The sequence below is a fragment of the Ceratotherium simum genome, chromosome 16, assembly GCF_057802395.1.
Source record: "Ceratotherium simum simum isolate JZ-2026a chromosome 16, ASM5780239v1, whole genome shotgun sequence".
Taxonomy (NCBI): domain Eukaryota; kingdom Metazoa; phylum Chordata; class Mammalia; order Perissodactyla; family Rhinocerotidae; genus Ceratotherium; species Ceratotherium simum.
Genome location: NC_141915.1, coordinates 14,016,113 through 14,044,074, shown reverse-complemented (window position 1 = coordinate 14,044,074; position 27,962 = coordinate 14,016,113). Strand labels below are relative to the sequence as shown.

The following is a 27,962-nucleotide window of genomic DNA, read 5'->3' as shown; positions in this document are numbered from 1 at the left end:
GGCTCCACTGGGACCTCACCCCATGAGGAGTGGTGACAGCTCCCAAGGACCAGACATCGGCCTCCCTGGGCCCTTGTGAAACAGGCAGGGTATCCTCATGGGCAGGCCACCGGCCCCCAAACATCCTGTTCTTTTCAAGGAGGGGCCATGGGACCTGCCCAGGAGACTGAGCAACATCCTAGACTGGCTCCTCGCCCTCCAGAGCCAGCCGTTCTCTCTCCCTCCCTCCCTCCCGCTCACTCTCCCACCCCACCCCCCAGCTCCTCCCACTACTGTCCTGCTCAGACCCTTCCAGGAAAGCTAGAAAAGCCAGCTGGTCCAGCTGGTGAGAAAGAACACACAGCCAGATACAGAAAATGTACACATAAAAAAAATTTTTTTTAACTCAAGAAAGGGCTTTTATTGTTTTTAACTCACTTCCTGGGAAGTTAATTTTTAAAACACTCTTATGGAGTTTCCTCATCACTTGTGCTACATTCAAGAACAATGACGCCAACCAAAACCCTCAGCGATGGGGTGAGCACCCCATCCGGGCTCTAACACAGGCAGTAAAGCTGGGCCCACCTCTGAGCTCTGTGAGGGCAGGTCTAATCAAAGCAGCCTCCTGAAACCCCCACCCTACAGGCCCCAGTGCAGAGATGCTCAAGAAAAACGTGCAGATCTGTCATCGGCCTCCCATGAACTCTATAAAAGTGTTCTTAAAAACAGTACCGAATTATCCTTAAGCCCTGGGTTACAACGCCTTAGTGCAGAGGAGCCAGGGAGAAGTGTGGACCCATTGACAACGGGCCGCATTCTGCTCATAGCCTTAAATAGACATAGAAACTATATTACAGATGCATGTGCCAGTGCAAGACATGCGAGTGTGCTGTGTGCAGCAGATGGGCACGCACACGCGTGTGTGTGCGGAGGCGCGATGTACACCCACAGGCACAGAGATGCGCAGGACAAGGGTGCTCCTCCAGCCAGCCTCCCTTTCCTTCTCAACACAAGTCCTCCTGCAATATGAAACCCACACAGGCGACTGAAATCCCTTGTTTTGCCCATCTTTTCAGGGGAGGTAACTGAGTCCTGCTTTATTTTCCTTTGGGGTCAATCTCTTGAGTATTTGGTCAGTAAACAGCAAACCAGCCAGCCAGGTACTGGTCCCGGAGAGGAGGTGAAGTCTGCTCCAGCACGGCTGGGTCGATACGCGTGCTCCAGCGCTCCCACTCTGAGCAGGCCAAATGGCGACAGCCCTTGGGGGAGGCAGTGGCCGGAGGCCCACCTCCCTGTGGCCGCCTGCCAGCAGGCACACCCCACCAGGGTCCTGCTTCTGGCACTGCCTCCAACCTGGGCGGTTAGTCCTTCCTCGTAGGAACATGAAGGCAGCTTCTGGGGCCAGATGGGTAGGCCAGCGTAGGATCGGAGATTGGATTCCAGTCACTTCAACATCTGCAAGACCACAGCCCTGTGAGGCCCGGGCCCTCGGTCACTGGCAGCCCCTGGTGTCTCTGTGCAGCCACGGCTGTGGAGAGCCATGAAGGGGGGGAGGGAGATGGGCAGGGAGGTGTGGTGCTCCCGGTTCAGGCCTCTGCTCAGAGCTTCAGTTCAGCCCATTCTCTGGCTAGTGCCGAGCATGAATCACAATCCAGGAAGGTCAGTCTAGGCCTCCCGGGCTCCAAATAATGGTGAGGTGTGCTGGAACCACCCAAAGCTGTTAGGAGAGCTGGTTAGAAGTTGCCAAGCAGGGCTTTGCACCCACCCCCCCAAGTTAAAAACAAAAGTAAAAGACAACAAAAAAGGAATCTGAATTCTCCAATACTGGCCCCGTCCCAGCGAGGCCCAGGAATACCCATCAAGGGCTCAGAGCCTCCATATCAGCATTCTCGGTAGATGAGAGCTCTGGCAGCACCCCCTGTGGTGGGCAGGGTCCACCCCTCCATGTGCGTTTGGCAGCTGAGCCAGGCCCGCCCGGCCCCCAGCGGGAGGTCTCTGCAGTGGTGGGAAGCCAGGCCTCCACCTGCTATCTTGGTTTCCTGCCTCCTGCCCCCGGGGCCTTGCCAACCAGCAGGTGGGGTTTCTAAGGCACCACAGGCACCTAACTTCGCCACAGGATGGGTCCCGCCAGGGAGAGCCAGGCCTCAGAGACAGGCCTTTGGGAGCCCTGGCCTCCAAACCCCAGATGACACACGTTCCAATCCTGTCCCTGGACATGCGCGCAGAGGTCATGCTGCACGACAGGGGGAGGGGGGCCAGGAGAGAGGCCACAGTCCCCAGCCCCCTGCCCGCAGGGGCGGCCGTCGGCATGAGGGCAGCAGGCCTTTGGAGGCGCGGGATGAGCGTGCTGCTGGGCGGCCCTGGGCGCATGCAGGGGCTCAGGACGCAGCCTCATCTTCTTGGACGCCGGGGAGCTCCGGGCTCTTGCCCCCTTCGCCACACCCGTCTTTCCTGTTCAGGGGACACCAGGGGCAGAGGGACCTCCGGAGTCAGAACATGCACTCAGGAGGACACCCTCACACACACTCACACAGGCGTCCGTACCCACAAGCTCTCAAATCCCCCCTCATCCACTTCCCCAAGCTCCCCTCACGGCCGCCCCCTGCAATGTGGGCCCCTGCTGGTCTCCCCACCCCTGGTGTCAGCCCACAACCCTCCATAGCTCCCTATTGCCTGGAGATGAAGTCCAGACTTCCCAGCCTGGCTTCCGGAGCCTCTCATGATCTGACCCAGACAACCTCCCCACGTCCTTGAGTACCAGCCAGGCCACAGGCCTGCCCTGCTGGCCTAGATGGGCCCCCACAGTCCCGGGCAAAGGGGCTTTGGTTTTGCATTTTCTCTGCCTTGCTCACAGGGCAGAGTCTACCGACCAGTCTTGGGATTCTGTCACATATTCAACAGACTCCTGTATCAGATTTTTCCCCTACAACCCTTCTTTTTAAAATGACCAATGAATGGGTTTTGATATCCTAAAAAAGGATCAATTGCATTTAACCCTATTTTAGAGTTTCAACAACTACCCCAAAGCATAAAAAAACAGATTCTATCGAGGACAAATGTTGGGACTCCATGACGAGGTAAAACCTGCTTTTCAAAATTCAACTTGGGTCACAGAATTATAGAATTTTATAGCTTGAAAGTATGACGCCCAATCCTCTCACAGTCCAGATGAGGAAACTGGCCTGTCCCCCCACTGACATGTCCATAGAGGGACAATGACCGCCTTGCTCAGTTGTATTCCTAGCGCCCAGCCCCCTGCCAGGCGTGGGCTGGGTGCCGATGCGTCTTCTGCCTGTGACTGGCCTGTCCCACCACTAGGGGCACCACTAGGGGGTGCTGAGTCACAGGCGCTGAGCTACAGTGACCAGATGTCCCAGTTTGCTGGTCATGGTTCTGGTTATGCCTGTTGTCCTGGCATAGTCATAGCTTCCTCTTTCACTCTCAGAGGTGGCTCCGTTTGGATGCTACGTGATCCCCTACACTAAGCCCAATTCCAGCATCGAGGCCTGCAGACCAAGAGGAGCCGAGGGAACGCCCTCCCCCAGCCCTGGCCACCTCACTGAAGAGACAGGGAATGGGAAGTAAGCCTCTCCCAGGCCCCACCCCTCACCCCCCACTGGCCAGGAAGTTTGTCAAGAGGAGGGCAAGAGGTTGGCATATGGACATCCCTGACTACAAGCAACCTCTGGCAGGGAACAGACGCCAGCTTGTCCACACTTCTGAAGGGCCCACTTATGAGAGGGTGAACTCACACAAAACCAACATCTGGGCCCCTGGATGGCACAAGAGAAACTACTCCTTCCTGAGAGGCCGAGGTAACTGGACAACGTCCAGCACTCCCTGTGGGGAGCCCGCCTCCTCCACACAGCGGACCAGGGCCCAACCCATCCTCCCCGCAGCTCCCTGCAGAGGCCAGAGGAGGGCGCCAGCATCCCAGGACCACACTCTGGACCAGGATCCCCGCCTGCACCGGTTTTCTCTGCAGGGCTGTGCACAAACTCCAGCAGGCTTTGTTGGCATCCCAAACTGACTTTTATTTTAGGTGAAGAAGGTGGAAAAGCTGGGGACGAGGCTGACAGAGGTTTGGGGAATTGCTTTTTTGACCTCTCCTAGGAGGTGTTGAATGCGCATGCCTGGTTCCCAGTGGGGGGCCTTCAGCAAACGGGGTTCCTCTTACCTGGCCCCATCAGCCAGCCTGTCCACACTGACTTGCTGGACAAGCATTTACAAAGTGCTGACTGAGCACACGGCCTCAGCAATGGCTGAGGTAGCACGGGCCACTGGAGAAAGCAGCTAACACTCCGGGAAGAGTCAGCAGAAGTGCCCCTCCCTCCACAGATGTAAGGCCTGTCTGCACAAACCTCTACCGGGCTGCCATGGGCTGAGAACAGAGGTGCAAACAGGGCCCTACTCTGAGACCTGGCCGAGGCCCCAGGCTCTGGGCTCAGCCTGTACAGCCCGAAGGCAGTGAGAGTGGGGGGGTAGGGGCGTGCCACAGTCCCCACCCCAGCCCAGGGAGCACCCTGCAGGCCCCCGCCCACCAGTACTTACGATAGTAAGCTTCCCGGTGCAGACATGGATCGCTCTTCCCTCCGTGCTTGGGGTTCAAACGGGTTCCCAAAGGAACGCTTTCTCAGCATGGACTTAACCAGGATCTGGGGAGGACATGCCAGCGTGAGGGATGCAAGTCCCCAGGCTCCCAGACACACTGGCAGCCTCCACTCTGACTCCCTGAGGGAGCAGCTGCTGGGTGGGCCCAGCTGAGGCTGCCCTTCAATAGACAGAGAAAGGAAGAATCTTCCAAGCAGAGGAAATGGCAAGAGTGGGGGGAGGGTGATGGCTGAGGGTGAATTCCGGGGATGGTGAGGGGCCCGGTGCACTGGTGCACAGAGGCCAGGAGCAGACCGTGAAGGGTCTGGAAGGCCAGGCGGAAAGCGGGGCCCCCTTTATCCTGAGGGCATGCAGAGTGCACTGAAGGGGCAGGATGGAGTGGAGGCGAGGCTGTGCCAGGCTGTGCCAGGCAGTGGGAGAGGAAGCTGCGCATGGCCTGGGGGAGATGCTGGGAGGAGGGGAGGCTGCTGCACCCTGGCTCTCTGACTGTCCCCCCTCCCACAACAAGGACAGTCCCATGCCCCTGGCCACACACACACAAACTCACCGACTCCGCACGCACAGCACCAGGGGTGCATTCACTTGTTCATTCATTCATTCATCCATTCATTCAATCAACGACTATTTACTGGGCGCCCACCGTATGCCAGACACTATTCTAAGTGCAGGGGCCACACTGAGGCAAAAGTTCTTGCTTCATGGAGCGTATATTCTAGTTGGGGGGTCAGGCAATAAATAAGACAAGTCAGTAAAATATATAAAATGTTAGTTAGTGGTAAGGGCTAAGCAGAAAGACAAAAAAAGGAAGGGGGATAAGGTGTGACAAAGGGGAGGCTGGAATTGTAGGTAAGGGGCCAGGAAGGCTCGCTTCTCCCTGAGAAGATGACTTTGGAGTATAGACCTAAAGGAGTGAGGAAGCGAGCCCTGCAGACATCTGGGCAGGAACATCCCAGGTGGAGGGAAGATAAGTTCAAATGTGCTGGGGCAGCAGCTTACGGGGCACGTGGTTGGAGCCAAGCGAACGGAGGGAGGAGAGGACATGAGGGGGGCGGAGGGAAATGGGGGCAGGCAGGCTGTGCAGGGTCTTGCAGGGCAGTCAGTGGCTCTTACTCTGAGTGACACGGGAGCCTGAGTGAGCAGGGTCTGAGCTGAGAAGTGACATGATCGGGTCAGCAGGAGCACCCTGGCTGCTGAGTTAAGCATTAACTATAGTGGGAGTGAGGGTGCAGGCCACTCCAGTGGTTCAGGAGAGATATGACGGGAAGTGGCAGGAGGGACTCTGTGGGAGCTGGCAGGTTCAGGGACCCCACAGAGCCCTGGAGCTCTGTAGAGCACAGGATCAGGCAGGACTTCAGCTGGCTGGCCCTAGCAGGGAGAGATGAAGTGCACGGGCCAGAGCCTCCCACAGCACGGGCCCAGCTCTCTCTCCTGCCCTTGTGCTTACCCTGACTCGCTGTGATACCTCAGTGCAGGGCAGGCCGTGGCTCTCAGTGTCCTCAAAAAAACGCCAAATGGCCATCAGGGACTACATTAATGACTTCCAACTGTTAACGTGGAACATGTCCAGAGGAAGATGAGAAAAACGAAAGTGTGAGAGGAAAATGAAGGGAGTGTACAGATGGAGTCTAACTAATGTAGGGGCTCTGGGGCCCCTTCTCCAATTCAAAGGCTTCCTAGGCCTTTCCACTCCTCTCCTTGGCACCCAGTACAGCACTTGGAACACAGCAGAAGTTCAATAAACACTAGGAAGGAAGGAACGCTTCCTCAGCCACAGTGAGTGTTGACATCCATGAGGGCAGGATATTTCTTTACACCATTCACTCTTCTCACCAAGCCTCCTGGTCTCCCTACCACGTGGCTGAATGATGCGACCTCTTTCCCCATGGGCCTCCAGCAGAACAGTGGCCCCCGTGGCCCAGCATCGGGGCTGGCAAACCAGGCGGCCCTCCGTCCCCTGACAGGGCCCAGCACAGAGCAAATCTCAGGCAACGGCCAGGCCCTCCCAGGACAAGGGAGCCTTCTGCCCCTCACCCTCTTACCACCGTGGTCCAGCTGGGGATGAGCTTGATCGAGTTCTTCACCTCCTCCTCAGTCACCTCCACCACGCTGCAGTGCTCCTCCTCTGAGGGAAGGGGCTCCTCCCCATTTTTGGTCACCCAAGGGTGCAACTGTGGAGTCAGGAGGGCGGGGAGGGGTCAGGGCCACAGGCAGACAGCCCGCCAGCAAGGGACCCCGGGACACTCTGCTAGCAGTCGCCTTGAGGGGGTCCAATGCCCACAAACCCCAAACCCAAACCCAATACACATATGTCCCAGTGTAAGGCTCTCCAGAAGGGGAAACTGAGGCCTGTTTGCTGTGTCCCAGCCCAGCCCAGCCCAAGACCTCTGATTCCCCAACCTTGATATCTGGCACCCCAATTCTCGTTTCAGGATTCTTGTCTAGCATCTTCAGGATTAGGTCCTTGAGCTCCTCACTGACCTTTGGCCTAAAGAGGGGAAAGGAAGGAGATGCAGGAGAAACAGTTGATGATCCTTCCCTTCCCACCTCTCCACCCACACGCTGCTAATTGGGGTTCCCTGAGTAGCGCACACCAGGGCAGAGAAACACCTGACCCTCATTTCTCAGAGAGCAGGAGGGACACCCCCAAAGTACGAGGGCGGAAGGAGAGGGTTTCAGAACAAGTATATGGATATCCTTCTTGCCTGAGTAGAAAGTGAAGCAGTCTCCCTCAGGGGGCAGAGGGCACAAACAAATGGAGTTCCATGGGTGCTGGACCCCCTCGGGTGGCAGAGATGGTGGGGATAATGTGAGAAGAGTTGCTTTATGGGACACCAGGGGCCTTCCCTCCCACTCGCCATCTTGTTCTGTCCTCCGCCTGGGAGGTGGCCAGGGAAGATTCTCATTTGACGGAGGAGGAAACCGAGGCCCAGAGAGGTTAGCGAGTTGGCACACTGCCACCCAGAAGAGTGACAGCAGGGAGAAGAGACTCGGGGGAGGGGGACCACATCTCAGCCCCACGTCAGCCTGGACTGTCTCTGCCCAAACTCCAGGCTTCTTTGCTACCAACATTCTTGGGGAGCCCGTCCCTCAGAGCCTGGGAAGAAGGAACCCACTCTGGGGACTATTGACCTTGGCTCTCTCTGCTCTCCTAGATACTTAGTCCCTTTTCATTTAAACAGGGAGAAAGCTATCTCTGGCAGGGGATACAGCAGGAGGAAGGGCACAGAGACAGGCAATTACAGGAGAGGGACGAAATCCAGTTGGCTAGTGCTGCGGGGCAGGGGGCGATGTGGCGGCAGACCCCAGGGGTCCTGGAAGGCCAGGGCCAGGGTGTGGCCTCTTCCTGTGGGCTTTGGAAGCCTTGGAAAAACTTTAAGCCGGAGATATGGTGAGATGTGTTGAGCTTTATCAGGGTCAGCCCGGCCTGATTGTGGTGGCTGGACTGGAGGGAGGCTGGCAGCAGGCAGGCCAGAGAGGAGGTAGGATAAGGCTGAGGCCTGAACTAGGCAGGGGCGCAGGTGGCAATGGAGCCAAGAGATACGTACAAGGTGGACTCAATAGGGCTTGGGGACCAGAGAGGAAGTGGGTGCAAGGGGGCAGGAGTCACTGAGGACAACTCCCAGGTTGGTTTCTGACCTACCCTGGACACTTAGAACAGATGGGAAAAGGGCCCTGAAAAATGAGGAGCCGGGGGCTCAGGCTGGCTGCCACAGTAGCCAACATCATAACCAGAGGAACCATGGATGAGCAGGGAGGCCTCTCCAAACAGTCCCTCTGGGCTCAGAGGCCTTAGTCACAAAGGAAGGGGCAGGGAAGAGGAAGTGGCTTTAAATCCCAGACCCACTGATAACTCTCCTCTGGATCCTCCACTTTTCCATCTGTGAAATGGGGGTGCACACTGGCCTCTTGAAGCCCTCCTCTCCCACGTGGGGAAGGTGGAGTTTCCCCATGGGTCCAGGGTCTGCGTGGGGTTGATGCCATTGATGCCATGGAGGCCTTGAGTGAAGGAGCAGTGTGAATGTGTGACTTGGGGTCATCCCTGCCCAGCTCCTGGCCTCAGAGTTCCCATCTGTGCAATGAGATCCTACCCAGATGTCTCAGAGACCCAGCTGCACGGTCCCACCCCTCCATCTGCTCAGGGGCCCCTCCCAGGAACAGCACCCCCCGTCCAGATCTGCACGCTGGGGCGGGGCCCTGAAAGGGCAAAAGCTCTGATGCCAAAACTCAGACACGCCTCCCCGGGGGGGACGGGAGTCCCCTGACAGACAACTCACTCCTTGGGAAACACCACGGCCTCATTCTTGATCTTCCTGTGCAGGGCCAGGATGTAGTCATCGATGAACGGGCACTGCGGGGGGAAGCAGACATAGGATGCAGGCCCGGGGCCTCGGCTCACGCTGGGAGACCAGCCCTATCTCTTGGTGGGGCTGGCGTGGGGGCAGCTCTGGGCTCCCCATTAGATGGGAGGGACCTCATCTAACCTCTTTGGGGCCTGGCACACAGTAGGTGCTCAACAAACATTGACCGAACAAATGAGTCACTGAGGGAACTGTGAGGCTGGGTGTACCTGCCAGCTGCACGGCAAGGCCTTCACTCCCAGGGCCTGGAGTTCGGGAGCACGTTCACTGAGACCCCTCCTGCCCCTCCACGTGGTAACTAGAGTGGGAGCACCTGAGGACAGGGATCTGGCCCACGTCAGTGTTGGGTGCCCCAAGGCCCAGCCCAACGTGGAGCAGGAGTCAAGGGCAATTTGTTGAATGAATGAACCACTGAGTGAATGCGTGAATGAATGAATGAAAGAATGGCATCAAGGGACAGAAGGAGCGTCCGGCTGGAGGTGGCAACACCACCATCTACACCTCCCCTGGGATGTCTCCTGTCCTGGGTCTCCCTCACATGAATCCCCTCCCAAGGAGACAAGAGAAAAACAGGAAAAGCCTTTTTTCCCTTGGTCTTTTCTGACCCAGGTGGGCTCTTCTAAAAGTCACTTTACTAAGGACACAAAGGAAGGGCCTGCACCTGTCATTCATCCTGGCTCTGCTCTGCCAGCCCACCCCGCACTCACCTTCCCATAGACAAAGCAGTACAGCGTGACCCCAGTGGCCCACACATCCAAGGCCTAGAAAGAAACAGCCCACATTAGTCCCCCAAAAGGAACCGACACCTCTTGCCCACCCAGCTGCAGTGGGCTGTGGGGCAGGGCATGCAGGGAACCTCCTTCCTCTGTCAGGTATTCACTCAACAAACACAGCCAGGCACTTGCTCCGTGCTGGACCCTGTGCTGAGCACTGAACAGGGCTCCTGCCCTCCAGCAATTCCAGGTCTCCTTGGAACAGGCCCAAACCAGACTCTTTCCAACTCAACAAGTGCAAAACCTCCCTCACCTACAGGTCCCATTTGCTGCACCCAAGACACGGATGCAGCCCAGAAATGATGGTGTGTATTGAACTTATACCCACTAAACCAGCTCTGGCTTCAAGAGGTCATCTCTTTTCCTAATAATCCTTTCTGAAACTGGAAACAGGCCCTGCCCGTGCCGAGGCCCTGGCTCCCCCATGCCCTGGGTTCTCACGTGTGCTCTCTCTACCTTTCCCATCCTGGAACCCCACCTCCTCGCCAGGTATCCGCTTTCTCTCTGTGTGAACGGTTCTCAAATCTCGACCTACATATTTCTGCCACAGGCGCCACCTCTGAAGCTAATCAGGGAACACCAAACGCAAACCAACATCACACTACAAAATAACAGGCCTGTTCTCTTCAAAAATGTCAAGGTCAGAAAAGACAAAGCAAGTCTGAGGAACCCCTCCAGATTAAAGGACCCCAAAGAGACATGACAGGCAAAGGCAGCGACTGACCCCGGATCGGATCCTGGACCGGAAAAAGAAAAGGCATTAAAGGGCAGTATCGGGACAACTGATGAAATCTGAATAAGGTGGATTAGATAATAGCCTTTTATCAATGATAAATTTCCTAATTTTGATCATTGTACTGAGGTTATGTAAGAGAATGTCCTTGTTCTTAGAAAATATCCGCTAAATCATTTACTGATAAAGGAGGATACTGTCTCCAACTTAACTCTCAAATGGTTCAGAAAAATGTAATATGTATACGTATAAATACAGGGAAAGATGACGAAAAGATAAATGGGACACAATGTCAATAACTGGTGAATCAGGGTAAAAAGACATATGGGAGTTCTTTCTATTATTCTTGCAATTTTTTCTGTAAGTTTGGAATTATATCAAAATTGAAAATTAAAAAAAAATCTCTACCTACATCCCTGACCTCTCTCTCGAGCTCCACATGCACACAATGTCCAAATGCCTCTCGACCATCGTCTCCGTGGCAGTGTGGGGCAGCCAGCACTCCACAGGTGAGAACAGGCAGGCGCCCACACGCCACACTGCAGCTCCTGCTCGGAAAGCTCTGCTCACCGCCTCTGTCACTTAGGAGAAAGACTAAACTTCCAGACCCTCTAAACTCTGCCCAAACCTCACCGTGCCCCTGCTCTGTGCCCCTCAGTTCTCTTGCACATTCTATGGGTTCCGCCTCCTGCTCGAATTCTCCCCATTCTTCAAGGTCTCTTTCAAACCCTGCATGTCCAAGGAGTCTGAGGGGAGCCTCCAACTTCCCCCCAAACGTGAGCTCTCCTGCCCTTTTCACCATCTCCAGAAGGGCAGGGAGCAGGGTTCTGTCTGTTCCACAGCCCAGCCCAGAGCTCAGCACAGAGCAGCTGGCAGGAAACATCTGCAGGGCAGACTTGGGGCCATTTTGCTGGAAAACCAGAGGAAGCCAAAGCTGGGGAGTTTGTTGGACTCCAAGAAGAGACAAACACGAAGGGGGGGTGGGGGGCCGTGTTCAGTGTTCACTCCCAAGACACAAGGACCCTGGCATCCTCAAGTTGGAAACAAGGCCCCACTGCAAGCCATCACACCCCTCCACGAGCACCCCAACCAGCCCAGGCTCTGGGAGCCACCTTGCCACTGAAGCTCTGGCCGGAATCAGAAATGGCCTCGGGGGCCATGAACGCTGGGGTCCCAGCCGTGCTGGACAGCCGAGCGTCGTTCCCCTCAAACTGGTTGCTGACACCGAAGTCAGCAATCTTCACGTGCCCATCGTCCCCCAGGAGCAGGTTGGACGGCTTGATGTCCCTGTGGATGATCTTCTGGTAGTGCACTGCAGAGAGAGGCAGCTCGAGCGCTGGCCTGGGGGACCGCCGCCCAGTCCCCCCCACCTGCCCTCGCCTGGCCACGGAAGCCCGTCTCAGACTCCAGGACAGAGGGAGCTAGGACATCCCAGCCCCTGCATACAGTCATCTCATGAGGACCTCAGAAGAAAACTCCAGAGCCCTCAGTTCCACTATGCAGTGAAGACACTGAGGCCAACCCAGGCTGCTAGCAGCAGAGCCAGGATTGGACTCTTAGGAATCTTTGGGCTCCAAGTCCAGTGCTCTCTCCATGGCAATCAAAGCAAGTGCTGCCGAGTGGAGTCAGAGGAAACTGGGGGAGGAGGTTCTCCACAGGCAGTCTCTGGCTCTCCCATGTAGGTGCTGTCTGCAGCCCCAAGCCCATCAAAACCTTTCCCCAGTTCCATTTCCCATCCAGCCTGTCAGAGATGTCCCTGCTCCTGGGACTGAGGGTGGTGTTGTGGGGTATCCTGCAGAGGTACTGCCTCAGCCCTAGGGTCTCTGGGCTGCTGGAGTTTCAGAGAGGAGGGTGCCCCAGGCCTTCGGACTGCTGGGATGAGCATGGCTACGGTAAGGGTCGGCCCTCCCTAGTAGGCTGGGGGCTCACCCTGCTTCCTAGGTCTGGCACTGCTGGGAAGAGACGGGCAGTTGAGGCTGAGATGGCCAGAGATGTCTCAGCCAAGAGAAGGCACTGACCCCATCCCACAGCCATCCACTTATGGGTTCACCCCTCAGCAAATACCTTCCCCTGGACCAACAGACCCCAGGATGTTGGAGACGAGGGAAGATGGGAAGGGAAGGGGGGAAGGGGAGAGGAGGGGGAGATAATGGCTGCGGCAGAGGGAGTGAGTGTCATATAACAACAACAACACAACCCATGGCCCTGCAGTGATTGTCTCCTGGCACAGAAGAGCGTAGAGGCTTGGGGGACTGTGCACTGGACCGTGGACAGTGGGCTCAAATTCTTATCTCAATCCCTGGCCTCTGCCTTGGACTCCCAGCTCTTTATCCGCATAGATATCCAGCAGACATCTCAACATGTATCTCCATATTTCTCAATAACATGTCTAATTCAGAACTTGATTTCTCTGTCTGCAACACCCCCACCCTCCACAAAACAAACAAAACAAAACAGAAACCCCTGCTCCTCCTCTAGCCTGTCCACCAGGCTAACGGCGTATTTTACCAGTTGCTCAGGCCCAAAACCTTGACTCCTCTCTCTCTCAGACCCTATATCCAATTCATCGGCAAGTCCTGTGGGCTCGACCTCTGAGATATATTCCAGCCCCGACTGCTTCTCACACCTGCACTGCTGCACCTGCCCCAGCTGTAAGAATCAGGCCTGGGCTCCCCGACCACACAGCCTCCCCGGGCAGCCTCCACTCTCCCTTCTCGGGACCAGAATCACAAGGCAGTTCTTCAGCGCCCAGTGCCTCCATTCACCTGCCTCTCCAGCCCCTGGGGCTGACCAGCCCACTCCAGGAAGCCCTACGCCTGGAGTCTACGCCTATGATTAGCTGGGTCTTGACGAGGTTTTACGCAAGAGCCAGCTGGGATTAGCTTGTTTTTTTAGGGGATAGAGGACGGGAGACAACAGGCCCTCAGCTGAGGAGAAGGGCCCAGGAGAGGAACGGGGTGGAAGCCAAGCTGGTCTAGGGTTGTGTCCACCGCTGTCCACACCCAGGGTGAAATGCCCCCTTCCGACACCTCCACGCCCTTGCTGGGACTTTCTGCAAAGTCCTCCCCTCTCTGTGCCTCAGTTTTCCCACATGCACAAAGACAGCATTAATCTGAGGGCACTGGAGCCTCTCAAACGACATAAAGAGAGTCCTGGTTCTGCCACCAGAGGGTCCTCACCCTGTTCCCCCAGGGAGAAAATATGCTCCTGATAAACCAAGCTAAGATTTTAGAGAGATGGACAGCACCCCTGCTCCCAATCCAGGCCAGAACCAGAGGTGTCTGGGGGCCCTCCTCTCCCCATGACCAGTTAGTCAACCGGGGCTGGCCACCCCACCTCCTTCTCATCTCCTCCCCACTGTCACTGCCCTAATCTGGGCCTCACCATCTGTCGCAGCCTCCTCCCTAACCAGCTGGCCGCCTCACGCCCTCCGATCCAGCCACCACACAGCTGCCAGACAGAGCTTTCTCAGACACAAATCTCTTCACGCCCCTCCCCTGCTCAAAGCCCTCAGGGGTTCACAGTGCTGACAGGATGGAGTCATGACAGTCCTCTGTGGAGGCCTTCCCAGCCCTCCTGGTGTGGCCTGAACATTTTCCAGCATCATCTTCCACCATCCCCCACCCCCAAGCTTCAACCAGATTGACTTCTCCCCATTCTCAAATAGTACATGCCCACTCCCCTCTGTGCCTCTGCCATGCAGTTCTCTCTGCCTGGTGTACCCTCTCCCAGCCATCCCTCAAACCTGGCCAACGCACTCCTACGCATCCTTCAGGACCCTGGTCACAAGTGGCCTCCTCCAGCAAGCCTCTCCTGACCCCTTAGTGCTCTGACAGCCCCTGTGCTTCCCCAGCCTTGGCAGGCACTGCACTATATTATCTGCCTGCTTAGGTTCCTGTCTCTCCTACTAGGCTGTGAGATCCCTGAAGTCACTTCTCCATCTTTGCCATCTGCATGCCCCTAGTCGGCACTTAGTAGGTATTCATACATGAATAAACGAATGAATAAATGAATTCCAGAGATAGAGGCTAAGTTAACATCCTCCCTCCTGAGCTCTCATCACCTTAGGGCCCCTCACAGTAAACCCACTCTGCCACCTCCCACAGGCTCCATTTCAGGACAGCCTCTTCCTCCAGCAGCTGGACAAAATCTCTTCCTTCCCACATCTCTTGAGGCCCTGTGCAGAGGCTAAGCTTGGCTAGGAACTTCGCAGAGGAGAGACAGAGATAAAACCCAAGGCGCAGACCGACGTGGTGGTGACCAGGCACCGTGAACGCCAAAGCGTGCCCCACTGACGTCTGCCGCCACCCACTACCGGGTCAGGGGTTTTTGGCCCCACCCAAAGGTCCAAGCCGGGGTTGGGGGGGCGAAGCTGATTGGCAGATCAGCGCCGAATGACAGGAATTGATCAGAGCTGGCTCAGCCTGGGCTCCGCCCCCTCCTGTGTCCCTCCCCTGTCCCCAGGCCCAGGGGCAGGCAGCCCCTCACTCACAGTACTCAAGGCCCAGGATGATGTCCCGCAGGTAGAGGCGAGCTTGCTCCTCGGGCAAGGGCTTGTCGCAGGGCACCTCCATGACTGGCCTGGGGATGGAGGGGACGGGGGGGGGGGGGGGGGTTAGCCAGAATCAGAAGGAGTAAAGGCATATGGCAGCTGAAGGGGAACAGGGGCTGGGCCATACAGACAGCCTTGGGACCTCCCAGGTGCCCTCTATGCTCAAAGGGGTCCCTAGAACCCAAGATATTAGCTGCTTCTCCCATATAAAGAAAATTAAAAAACATACATAGACGTGAATATCCCTTTTCAATTATTATAATTTCAAATGAGCTTTATCTTAATTTCTGATTGACTTGGTATTCCTTCTTCTAAGTACTTAATTATCTATAATCAAACAGTTGCAGAGATGCCATTTAGAGCAGTGTTTTTCGAACTGTAGGTCCAGACCCAATAGAGGGTCATGAAATCAATTTAGTGGATGGCTACTGCTTTTTTTTTTTTTAATGAAGTAGAATATATGAGAATGTAATAAGGGTATATAGTGTTTTGTAAAAGTTTGGGTTCAGTTACAGATATGCATGCAGTGTAAAACTTATATTTCTTACTTTGAATGGAGGTCCAAAACCTTTGAAAGCCTCTGAGTCTTAAAAGGATACCACTCCCTGCCCCCACCCCAAATTGGTCTTTAGGAAGCCCCCCAGGCAGAGAGACAAGCCACAGCCTGGATTCGAGGCCTCAGCAGTTCAAGTCTCCAGTCCACCCAGCCCCATGCCCACTACTCCTTGTCTTCTGCTCTGCAAATACCCTGAGAAGGTCAAACAAGGCAGACATGAGTTAGAACCCCACGTTTCACCAGTGACTCATTGTGTGACCTTGGGCAAGCCACTGACCCTCTCTGAACCTCAGCTTCTCCTCTTGTAAATGGGAGTGAATGGAGTGCCAACCGCCTGATTCACAAACTTGTAAAACTGAAAGAACCCTTAGTGATTTGAATACAGGTAAAAGTTGAGTCCCATTTCTATGCTTTGTAAGAGAAATAGTTCTTTCTTCTCTCTCTCCTCCATCAAAATCTTCTTTCCAGTTCTTCAGGGCTCTCTTCCAGAGGTCTCCCTGCCTATTCCAGCCTCACCAACCCCACCAGCCTTCAAAGAATCGTCCTCCTGGTCTCTCGTTTCCTCTCCCCCAGACCAGAGCTCCCCAAGGGCAGGGCCTAGGCCTCTGCTTTCTCCTAGAGTAGCTGACCCTAAGACGAGGGACACAGGAGGGAAAGGAAGGCAGATTAGACGGGATTAGACTGGATCTGCCTGATGAGGATGGGGAACTCACCCCTTTCTCAGGAGGTCAAACACTGAAAGAAAAGAAAAGAGAAGTAGGTGAGGTGCAGCCAGGCTGGCAAAGCAGCCAACGCCAAGGTCCCTCCCTGTCCTGGAGGGTCGGGGAAGGGCCGGTATCCAGGCAGACTTGAGGAGGGACAGGACAGGGGTTCCAGGCAATCAGAGGAAGTACATGCATGAGAGTGGGTCTACTATGGACCTGCCTCATCTGATTCTCAAGTGCCAGGTGAGGACCATCAGCACGGACCCCTTTTACAGGGGAGAAACTGAGGCTCAGAGAAGGGGCAGAAATTTTCCTAAAGGTCATAGCAGATAGGCAGGTAGGAGAGGGAGTGGAGCCTTGGCCTCTAATTCCCAAGCCAGTGTCCCTTCTGCTCCGTTTCCTGAGAGCCTCCAAGCCCAGCCCTGAATCAGGTACCAAGGACTTTAAATAATAACAACATTACTATTACTGATGATAATAGCTAACAGTGTCTTGCATATAATAACTGGTTTACTCCTAACATTAACCCTATGAAGTAGACACCATTATTATCCCCATTTTACAGCTGAGGAAACTGAGGCACAGAGCTATCAGATAGAGTCTAGGAACCCACATCCCATAGCCTGCTTCCTGCATCTGTCTGATCCACTCTCTCTCTGATCAGCGGAGTGGGGTCTTGGGAATATTTGTTGAGTCTCCCTGGACATTCTGAGCCTGGTTCAGCAGGGCTGGGCAAGGGATCCAGGGTTTGAGAATGTGTGTTTCCTCCCTGCCCCCAGGAGGTCACTGCGTTCGCACGGTCCATCTGAAGGTCATGTCTGTCCCCAGGGAACCCTTGGGCCCACCCCAGGTAAGCTGCTTTGGGAATGAGCTGGGTCACTCACCCAAATAGAGATTGTCCTCAGCTGGGTCATCCAGGACCTGGTCAGAGGGAGCAGACATGGGGATGGAGCTTAGGGAGGCATGGAGTGGGGGTCCCAGGATTCCTTGTCCTCATCAGCCCCAGGATCCCCAATGTGCTCTGCAGCCACCCCAGACAATGGAGCAGGAACTGTGCAGGCACCAGACAGATGAGGCCTCAGAAATCACTGACCCCCAACCCTGGCCCACCATAGGGCATCCAGCCCTTTGCCCCTCCTGCCTTGATGGGGGGCTCACTTCTTGCCTATGGGGCAGCCCCTCACCCTCAGTAAAACCTTGAGAACATCCCAGACCAGCCTGAACTGACTCCTGAAGCTTCCCTGCAGCCCCCAACCCCAAGTCCGGCCCTGCCCTCCTTGGAGGCCTCAGCCACATCTCCCTTAGCAGGATCCCTGGGTCTGTGCTGAGTGGCCCCAGCACCAAAGGCTGCTCCACAGGACTCGGGTGCAGGTCCTCACCCGCGGGTCCCCACCTGCTCCCCACCTACCTCGATCAGCTTGACCACATTCATGTGGTCCAGCTTCTTCAGAATGGCAATCTCCTGGTACACCCGCTCCAGGGGCAGCAGCTGCTTGGCCGGTCCTCCCTGGGCAGCCTGGGACCCTCTTGGGGGAGGGCGACCTGTGACCAGGAAGGGGAGTCAGGCCTCTGTTGCAGAAGGCTGGGCCTCACCCTGGCCCTGCAACCAGCCTCAAACAAGAATCTTGCAAGATCACAGTCTTGTCCCCAACACACCAAGCACATTCCCACCACCAGACCTTTGCTCATGTTGTCCCCCCTCTACCCCCTATGCCCCCTACCGAGGTGTCCACCTCCTCTGCCCCCAGGCTAGGAGCTCCCAAGCACAAGACCCGATAGATACCTACGTGGAAAGCCGTACTGCTTCAGCAACTTCTTTTTGGAAAGAACTTTCATTGCCTGAGGAGGGAGGGGCAGAAATGTCACTCATGTGCAGCCACCAGGGGCTAGAACAGGCTGGTTACATGTGGATTGAAGTCCAGAAGGGCACACTGGGCATCTGCCACTGGCACTGAGGGTACGGCCTGGGTGTGGTTAAGCTGGGTTAGGAGGAGGCCATAGCTGAGTCTAGATCTTACCCTTATTCCCCCAGTAAGCCTTTCTGGAGCTCTCCCCTCAGAGGCATCCAGTCTCTGCTTACATATTCCCAGAGTCAAGAAGCTCACTCCCTTTGCATACCCGTAGGGACAGGGAGCTCACTCCCTTAAAAGGTAGCATTGTCCTCTGTCTTCCCAGCACAGCTTCTGCCCTCCCTCCAGCCTTCTAGGCCCAGCTTGGGCAACACCTCCCCCCATCCCCAGACTCACATAGTGCCTGTCTTCACTTTCATTGTAGGCCAGCCTTACCACGCCGTAGGCACCCTGCAGATAGGCACAGGTCAGCCTCGCCCGGACAGGCACCCTCCCCCAGGACTAGATCAGAAAAAGGGGAGTCTGAACAGCTCCAGCCCCCTCCTCCCGCATCCCATCTCCACCCCCCCACTAGTGGGGAGGGGACTCCTGCGCCCTGGTAACTGACTCCACCTGGCTCAATGCAGCTCCATGCCTCTCCCCGTCCCTCCTTGTCTTCCATCAAAAACTGCAGAGTCGAGAATCAGGAGTCATCTCCCACCCCCTACTCCCTGTCCCTCCACCCCAGTATTTCCTACAGAGACAAAACTTTCCTCACTTCCAAGTCTGGGCCTTCCTGGCTCTGCCTCACATTCCCAGAGAAGAAGAAGGGATTATGCCAAGCAGAGGATCCTGACAGGCTTGCCTCCACAAAGCCCCAAGAGAAGTTCCCTGGCCTGCCCCAGTCCTACCTTGCCGATCTCACTCTGCAGCTTGTACTGGTTGAGCTGCACACAGTCCTGGGGGGAAAAGAGGGGAGCATCAGGTAGAGCTTGATCCAGAGGTGTCATTGCTCCCACCTCAGGAGCCTGTTCAGGGCCCAATCCTGGCCCCAGACCCCAGGTCTCGTTAACCTTTCACGTTTGGATGGGGAAACTTGATGGTTTCAAAGCTGCCGAATGTGACAAGAAGCCTTGGATAATGTTTGAAAACATGAATGGTGAACCATGGCTATGTTCTGCTCCCCAGCGAATGGTGAAGAAAAAATGCACTGATTCCTGCCTGGATGCTGGGATGTAGGAGATCCCAAACTGCGGGAAACTCATGAGCAAGTATTTCCAGAAGCAGCTGAATGCAAGGTCTAGATTGCATGGACAAGAAAGATGAGGAGAGCCTCAGGGACAGGAGAGCAGAGACCTGGCTCAGGTATTAAAAGCTCAGCCTCTGAAGGCTATAGACTGCTCAGTATTTGGGTTCACACTCAGATCTAAGTGGCAAGGACAGAGCCAGTGGGAGCCCAGGGGCTGGAAGCACGCTGGCAGCTCTGAGTCAGAGCAGGCTGTAGCGGGTAGGATTAGAGGTGTGGGGCTCAAGCCGAGGAAGCCTTGGGGGCGGGAGGACATGTTGTCTGTCTTCAAATCGCTAAGATGACTTCTGGAGGGACAAAGGAGGAGCCTATTTCCAAGGCCTGACCCGGGGGTGGGAATGGTGGGACTTATAGGAGGCAGTGGTTGGCTCAGATGGAGCTCCCCTGGGTGGGAAGAGGCCACATTGGTAGGTAGTGAGCTCCTCAGCTCTAGGGGTATGCAAACCAAAGGCTAGACAGCTCTATGGCAGGGAAAGGAGCAGAAAAGGGTCTTCATACAGGACTGCTGAAAAGCTCATGAGCACCCCCTAGCTCTTCCCCACCAACCTCTGCATCCGAGATGGCCACATGGTGGGACTCGATGGTGGGCCTCCGCCAGGCCCGTGGGGAGATATGGCTGGCAGGCCCAGTGGCGTAAGGCCCAGCCTGGACCTCCAGGCGGCTTCCCGCTGGCCGTTCCTGCAAGGAGAACTTCCTAGCTGAGAGGCTGGGCCGGGCTGGGGCGGGTCTTGAAGCACCACCAGGGATCACGGAGGCAGCTCTGGCCCGTGGTGGAGGGTCCACACCGTTCCTGGCAGGCTCTGGGCTGCCATCTGCCTTTTCCAGGTGGGCCATATCGATGGCTGCCACTCGCTCCACCAACTCAGCCCGAGGGTCCTGGCAACAGACCGCTGAGCCCCCCTCCATTGCCGCAGTCAAGGGGGTCCTCTGTGCAGCCTTAATGGGAACCTGAGAAAAGAGGGCAGAGAAGGCTCACCACGGAGCAGGGAGGTCAGATTTCCAGGCCCCTCTCCCATTGTAGCCACAAGCGTGTGGGTCTCACCTCCAAGCTTTTGCCTTGCCTGTTCCTTCTGCCTGGGTTGCCAACATCCAAACTCAGGTCTGCCCCTACTAACTGAAGGAATTCCAGGAACTCATCTGGCTCTGCTGCACACCGGCCCTCTAGATCTCAGTATCCCCATCTAAAAGAGGCACGGTCACGTCTGCGTTGCTGGCCTCACAGGGAAGCAGGGAGAATCTGATATTCTGGAGTCAGGACAAACAGACATAGGCATAACAGCAGAGGCCCAGCAGCGATGGGAGAAACAGAGTCCAGGGTCAGCTCAGGCTCCCACCCGCAGACAGCCCAGTGACTCACCAGCTCCACCCGTGAGAGCAGAGCATTCCAGTGCTGCTGCCTGGAAGCTGAGCTGGGTGCTGGTAACGCAGAGGCCTCCCTGGCCCTCCAGGCCCACCCATCTCCCCCAGGGAAGCCTCCCATGTTCCAGCCCCTCCCCCCTCACTGCTTCTAGGAAGATTTCCCTGGGGCTCCAGCCTCTCTCACCCCTTCTCACCTCCTCCAGGGAGTCCTCCCCATGGCCACAGGAGAAGTGTCCCATAATTGCCTCCCCTGCCCCAGCAGAGCCTGCAGCCCAGGACAGGGTCCATTAGGGGCAGAGGCTACTGCTTTATTAGCCGTCAAGAGAGATTTCACTGCACTCAAAAGTCAGTCTTGGGGCCAGCCCCGTGGCTTAGCAGTTGAGTGCGCGCTCCGCTGCTGACGGACTGGGTTCGGATCCCCCGTGCACACCAACACACTGCTTCTCCCGCCATGCTGAGGCCGCGTCCCACATACAGCAACTAGAAGGATGTGCAGCTATGACATACGACTATCTACTGGGGCTTTGGGGGAAAAAAATAAATAAATAAAAATTATAAAAAAAAAAAAGTCAGTCTTATTTCTCCTGGTTTTCCTTCCCATTTATTCGTGTGGCCAAAATTTTGTCACATCTGCTCAGGATCAGATGCTCCCACTGGCCTGGCCCTACTGCAGTCTCAGTCCCCAACCAAGCCCCGGGCCAAGGCATAACCCCAGCTTGAACTCCAAACCAACTTCCAACCTCCAACCTCCAGCCCCGGCCCTCACCCTCGGCCACAATCCTAGGGTGAACCCTGACTCCAGGCTGAACCCTGACGCTCAGGCTGGGACTCTGTCTCTGCCCCAGGCTGAGCACTGGCCCCAGCCTGATGCCCTTCCCCATTCCTGGGCCAGACCCAGCATCTTCTCAGAAAAAGGAAGTGAGGGGACTCCTGACCCTCTTCCCTTCCTGTCTGATGGTAAGTTCCTCTGTCCTCACACTGCAACTTTGAGAACACAGGTCTCCGTTTCACCCCGCGTTCCCCCATCACCTTGCTTTGACAGATGTCAAGGAGACAGGGCTCGCTGGAGTCCACTGGCCACAGAGAAGCCTGGGCTGTCTTCCAGTCCTGCCTGCCAACCTACTGTGGGGGCCCTAAGCGGGCTCCCTCCCGACTCTAAGCTTCAGTCTCCCCATCTGTACTATGGATGCAAGACCTTCCCAGATTCCCTAGGGCCACAGCAAGGCTTGGAGATGGATTGTGGGTAAGGGCATGGTCCGGACCCCCTGTGCCTGCACACAGTATGTTAAATGAGTGGAAGCCTGGAGGTGGTGCTGATGTTGACATGCAGAAAGGAAGAGGGAAGGGACCCAGCTTGGCAACAGGAAAAGACACGGAGGCTGGACCTAGAGGAGTGGGGGAGGGTGATGAGGCTAGACCATAAAGGAGGCCTCTCTGGAGATGAGAGACGAGTGAGTGGGGCTGGAGCATCAGGGAGGCCTCCCTGGAGGATATGAGAGTGGGCAGTGAATGGGGTTGGAGCATAAGGGAGGCCTCCCTAGAGGAGGCGAGGGAGGTAAATAGGGCTGGAGCATCAGGGAGGCCTCCCTGGAGGAGGTGAGTAGGGCTGGAGCATCAGGGAGGACTCTTTTTGAAGAGATGAGAGAAGGCAGTGCATGGGGTTGGAGCATCAGGGAGGCCTCCCTAGAGGAGGTGAGGGAGGTAAATAGGGCTGGAGCATCAGGGAGGCCTCCTTGGAGGAGGTGGGGGAGGTGAGTAGGGCTAGAGCATCAAGAAAGCCTCTCTGGAGATAAGTAGGGCAGGAGCACCAGGGAGGCCTCCCTGGAGGAGGTGAGTAGGGCTAGAGCATCAGGGAGGACTCTTTTTGAGGAGATGAGAGGAGGCAGTTCATGGGGTTGGAGCATCAGGGAGGCCTCCCTGGAGATGAGAGGGGGTAGTGGAGTATCAGGGAGGCTTTGGGAACGAGGCCACCTGCAGGAAGGAGGAAGCCAAGGCTGAAGGGGGCCCTCCAAGCCTGGCCGGCCCTGCCACTCCTCTCTGTGGGTGGCCCACTCCCTCACACTATGGGCGCTTTTCCTTCCACCAGAATACCAACTCCATAGATAAGGCTCCTGTCTGCCTTGTCTCCACTGGTGTCTGCAGCAGTGGCTGGCACATAGTAGGAGCTCTGTAAATATTTCCTGAATGAATGAGTAGTTGCCATAGTGATCACGACAACCCTGTCCCCATTAGACAGATGGGAAAGCAGCCTCAGAGAGGGGACCCCAACAAGCCTAAGGCCCCAGCCCACGGCAGGGAATGAATCGCAGTGGCAGGCCCAGGGCCGGATGGAGAGACTGAGAGCCACTGCAGGCTGAGGCCACAGGCTGCCCTTGCCCCTAAATTTGCATGTGATTTCCCTGAGGCTCTTATCTCAGCCAGAGGCCATCCTCCTTCAACTCCCTCCTCCCTTTTCTCAGACAGGGAAAGTGAGGCCCAGCAAAGGGCAGGGATGGACCTGGGGTTACACAGCAAGTCAAGGCAGAGCCTTCCCGCTCCAGCCCCCGGCCCTGCCCAGTTACCTGGTTTGGGCCCAGGCTCTGAAACCAGGCTGCCAGGCTCCGCCCCTTCCTGGCCGTGACCCAGTGGGCAGGTGAGGGCACCTCTGTGCTTGGGTTTTCGTCATCTGCAGAATGGGGTTAACAGCAGCCTCACCTCCCCAGGCGGTGGTGAGGAGGAAAGGAGTAAACGCACCACTGGGCTCAGAACTGGGCCTGCCACTAAGGAAGCCTCGTAAAAGTGAGTTGTTGTTGTGCTGCTGTTGTTGTGATTGCCTGGGACACGCTGCGGCCCAGATGGATGCGCGGGAGGCACAGCGGCTGTGAGGGCTGACGTCAGGCCCCCCACCCCCCCTCCTGCCTGGATCAAATTCAGGTGACTAAGCACGTCTGCGCGGGAGGCGGCCCCGGGGAGGCCCCAGGTTCCTGCCTCGTGTCCAGGCGACAGGGCCTGGCGCCTGAGGCTGTGCGTGTGAGGGCATGTGTCCACACGTGAGAGAATGTGTGCAGGCAGGGCTGGGGGCCTGGGTGGGTGTGTGTCTGTGTGTGTGTGGGTCCACACATAGAGCAATCTGCATGGAAACAAAACTCTGCCGGTGAGGTATACATGCATGTATAAGTGTGTTCAGGTGCACTGTGTGCCTTTAGGTCTCATGGTACATGGGCCCCAGAATGGGGGGCGGGGCCTACACCCCCTGGCAGCCATGGGAACCTGATTGCAGAAGGTCAAGTTTGAACTTCCCACACGATCACCTCTCCAGCAGCCTGCAGCTGCCCGTTGAGCTGGGCTGTGGGTCTTGGGCAGGACCCACCCCTCTCTGGGGGCTCACCCAGGGGCTCTCTCCAGGCCCTCCCCAAGCTGAGGCCTCAGCAGATGCTTTGTAGAAACAGACTCAGCAGGTAACTAGGGCCATATGGGCAAATAGAAGGATGGAGAGACAGGCTGGGACCCAGGCCCAGGGCAGAGCAAGGACTCTCTGGGCATGGGGAGTCTCCCAGGGACAACCTAGTGCTGCAGCCAAGAATGGCCAGACTCAGGCCCTCCTCACTGGGAAAAGCTATCCCAATCCTGTCCTCCCAGACTGGGGCTGTGTTGCCTTGGACAAGTCACTGAGCCTCTTGAAGCCTCAGTTTCCTCATATGTGAATTGGACACATGGCTACCATCCTGCCAACTCCCAGGGCTATGGAAGGACATGGATGAGACTGTGGGCACTGAAGCAGTTTGTGCCTGAGTGGTGTGAGGCTGGGATGTGTCTGTGTCAGGAAGCCACTAAGAGAGCACCTTGAGGTACAAAGTACAACCCCATATCTGCCTAGGATGGCCTGGCATAGTACCCCCTCAGGCTCCTCCTCCTAGGCTATGCCCACCCCCCATCCCCAAGTGTCTGGCTACTCCCAAGGGATGCAGACCCTGGCTCCAGATGCCCGGCTGACCTCGCCTCCTCCTCAGGACATGCCCCATCCACCTGGGCCCCTCAGAGGTGGCTCAGAGCAAGACAGAGCAGGCAGATCCTGCTCTCATTCAAGCTGATCCAAACAGCCCCTCCTGGGATGACTTCAGGCTCCGCTCAGGACTCACTCTGAGTTCTGAAAGGCTGCTGTGAACCTCAGGGCCAGGCTGAGCAAGGGACCAGCCACCACCCAGGTAGAGAGACGTGGCCCTGACCAGCAGAGGACTGGCCAGAAGGGAAAGTTGCAAGGAGGTGGATAGCCAGACACAGAAGGTGGCCCTGACGTCGCTGGGCGGCCTCACGGGAGGCGTGTTTATGCTCCTGACAAGTGTCTGGATGGCCCTGGCAACGGGTGCCCTCCGAGCTCCCGCCTCCGCCCAGGATGACTCAGTCCCCTTGAGGGAGGCCCAGGCGTCTGGAGCCAAGTCATGCTTGAGGACGCCTGCTGTGAGGACGCCCCCTCCCACCATCCCCAGGGAGGCCCCAAGCACCTCGGTGGGCTCCGTGCCTGAGTCAACACAACAACTCTCAGCGCATCGTCAGCACATCGAGGCTGATGGTCTCCAGGCCTCACCCTCTACCTCTGCCCCTCCTCATTCTCCATGCCAGGTCTGCGCCTCCAGCCCGACTCTTTCCAGCCAGCTGCCTCCTGTCTTCCATGTTCCTGGGCAGCTCAGACCCAGCAGGGCCCAATTCAATGCAGCATTTCCCCCAAGTCTGCTCTGCCTCCTCTGTCCCCATCACAGAGATGGTACCACCATCCTCCCAGTTCTCCCAGGCCAGAAACCCAGGAGCCCTCCTTCTCCCCATCTTCTCCCTTTCTCCCATCCTTGCTCCCCACAACCCAACACTTACTGTCTACTCTGGCTGCACCACACTACTCACAGCTTCCCAAACTGCAGATTCTGTTCTGCTGCCAGGCCTTTGAACAAGCTGTACCTTCTGCCAGGAACACACCTCCTTCTCCTTTGCTGCTGGAGGACAGCTCAGACACCTCCTTTGGGAGTCCTCCCTGATCTGCCCACTGCTGGGTGAGGTCACCCAGTTGAACCCCTTAAAAAGTCCACCTTCGGACCTCCGCTTTCCTTTCCCATTGCTTGCGCCACACAGTCTCCCCACCTCTAGGCTCACACCCTGACCCACACCACCCTATCCTCCACCAGTTGCGAGAAGGAATTCATTCTAACATGCAAATATGGTCACAGTTCTCCCAGGCCTGGCCTTCCAGGAACTTGGAATCTGGAGGACAGAAGGGCAGGAGACCTGACCTCAGACTGGGGCCTCACAGGCTGGGGAGCAGCCAGAGACACAGACTCCTGGGGTACAAATCCAGAGTCACCCATTCATGCAACATATACTCGCTGAGCACCTGCTCTCTGTGCCCAGGCTCTGTGCCAGGTGCCCAGAGATAAAGCAGTGAACCAAAAACATAAAGTCCCTGCCTTTACACACTTTAATTTCTAGTGGGGGCAAGATGGAGCAAACAAGAGAGCTCAGAATTAATAGACAATATGTCAAGTGGTATGTGCCATGGAGAAAAACACAATTGTGTAAGGGAAATCAAGAGTGAGGGGCTAGGGGATGCTATTTATGCAGTGTGGTCAGGAAAAGCCTTTCTGATACAGGATTTGAGCAGAAATCTGGAAGAAGTGAGGGAGTGAGCAGTGTGGACATCGGGGAAGAGCATTTCAGGCAGAGGAACCAGCACTACAAAGGCTGTGAGGTGGGACAGTGCTCACTCTGAGGAACAGCAAAGAGGCCGATGTGGCCGGAGTGGGGTGTTCTGCATAGAGAGGTACCCCGTGGCAAGCAGAGTTACTCCTGGATGAGAAGGCCCTGTCATTCACTGTGCCTGGCTTCAGGGATGGCTTCCTGGAGGAGGTGGCATTTAAGCTCTTTCAGGACCACTGAGTAAGGATTTCAGAAGGGGAGAAGGTGGAAATTCACACTGTGCATGACAGAGAGCCGTTTCCTGGCTGGGACTCAGGCCTTGGCTTTGGGGGGCTTTGTGGACAGAGACCAGGAGGCCTCAAAAGCCAGAGGAGGGTTTTGAGCAGGGGAGTGACTCAGTGGGATGAAGTTTAAAATGATCCCTCTGCCTGCTGTGGGGACTGAGGGTGAGAGAGCAAGGAGGAGGCAGGGGGTCCCCAGAGTGTGGACCTGGGACACAGTCTGGCACACAGTGGGTGCTCAATCTGTATGTGCTGAATGAAGGAGGGAGGGCTGTGGCAGAGGCCAGTGCATCTTCCCGGGATCCTCAAGGACACAAGCCGTGCGCTCCTCCTGCACTCCTGGGCCCACCTGGCAGATATACGGCCCCCTACGCACCCACTGAGGCACAGTCCTGTGCCCTGGGACATAACCTTCTCCACACACCCCTGTACCCTCAAGACACACACACGTACCCCTCCCCGGACAGACGCACGCCGATGTCCGCGTGACCCGCCCTCACACACCACTCCATCCTGTAATGCACCCCCCTCACGCACACAGGCACACTCCTGTGTCCACGTGACACACGCACACCCGCCTCCAAACACCACACACAGGTCCCCGCGCACGTGTGCATCCTCCGAGCCACCAGTTCTGTGCCTACGGAGCCCCAGAAGCCGCAGCGCCCGCCTCCGCCGCCCCCCTCCACCCGCGCCCAGCCAGGGGAGGACTGCGCAGCTAAAGCCACGCGCCGCATCTGTCCCATTCATCCCCCCGCCCCCCAGCTCTGGAAGGAAGATTCAGGGGAGGACCGTGTAGGAGGAGCGCTCTGCGCAGAACCACACGTGGGTGCACCCGTCTGGGTCCACTCTGCATAGACACGGCCTCCCACCCAGAGCTGGGGCGGGGGTGGGTAGTGCGCCTGGTGTGGACGCAGTCCCGCAGACTAGAGCTGGGGAAGGGACGCAGATACGCGGAGCCCGCACAGGTGCGGTCTCGGCTGCCAGCGCAGACAGAAGCAGGCTCCGGGAGGCACCGCGTAGACCCGGCCCCGCAGACAGAAGGGGGAGGATCCCCGCACCGACGAGGTCCCGGCTGCCCTCGTAGACGCAGCCTCGCAGACCATCCCTCTTGCCTGCGGGCTCCCAGCAGACGTCCAGGCGTTCCTTCCCTCCCGCTCCCCGCCCCAGGTCCCCTCCCCGCTGACCCCTACCTCGGCGCCCGGCGACGGCCTCCGCGGCCCGGCGGGCGGCCAGGCTCGCTCCCGCGGCGCGCGCCCC

The 27,962-nt window shown here is 56.8% G+C and overlaps 1 protein-coding gene across 6 annotated transcripts; it reads right to left on the bottom strand.

Moving 5' to 3' along the window:
• Positions 1-363: 363 nt before the first annotated feature.
• On the bottom strand, positions 364-27,962 carry CAMKK1 (calcium/calmodulin dependent protein kinase kinase 1). Of its 6 annotated transcripts, none has more exons than XM_087440615.1 (17): positions 27,896-27,962; positions 20,444-20,646; positions 19,948-20,349; positions 19,007-19,054; positions 18,513-18,566; positions 18,054-18,105; positions 17,675-17,808; positions 17,151-17,187; positions 16,276-16,297; positions 14,947-15,035; positions 11,567-11,766; positions 9,656-9,709; positions 8,865-8,938; positions 6,988-7,075; positions 6,630-6,758; positions 4,531-4,634; positions 364-2,430 (listed from the first exon to the last, which is right to left on the bottom strand). In XM_087440615.1, the coding sequence occupies exons 3-17, from the start codon at positions 20,305-20,307 to the stop codon at positions 2,358-2,360; spliced, it is 1,518 nt and encodes a 505-aa protein (XP_087296741.1). In that variant the 5' UTR covers positions 20,308-20,349; positions 20,444-20,646; positions 27,896-27,962; the 3' UTR covers positions 364-2,357. The 6 variants fall into 6 exon arrangements, with proteins under 6 accessions (XP_087296741.1, XP_087296742.1, XP_014645159.1 ...); XM_087440616.1 differs by lacking the exon at positions 27,896-27,962 and adding an exon at positions 20,955-27,339; XM_014789673.2 differs by lacking the exon at positions 20,444-20,646 and having other exon boundaries at positions 27,896-27,937.

Excerpts from the sequence above, each read along its gene's own strand:
- CAMKK1 (XM_087440615.1), bottom strand. The coding sequence starts at position 20,307 with ATGGAGGGGGGCTCAGCGGTCTGTTGCCAGGACCCTCGGGCTGAGTTG. Across the intron at positions 7,076-8,864 it reads GCCGTGGTGTTTCCCAAGGA|GCCAAAGGTCAGTGAGGAGC; the intron begins GTGAGTTGTCTG and ends TCCCCTCTTTAG. Across the intron at positions 6,759-6,987 it reads TTGGGGTGCCAGATATCAAG|TTGCACCCTTGGGTGACCAA; the intron begins GTTGGGGAATCA and ends CTGACTCCACAG.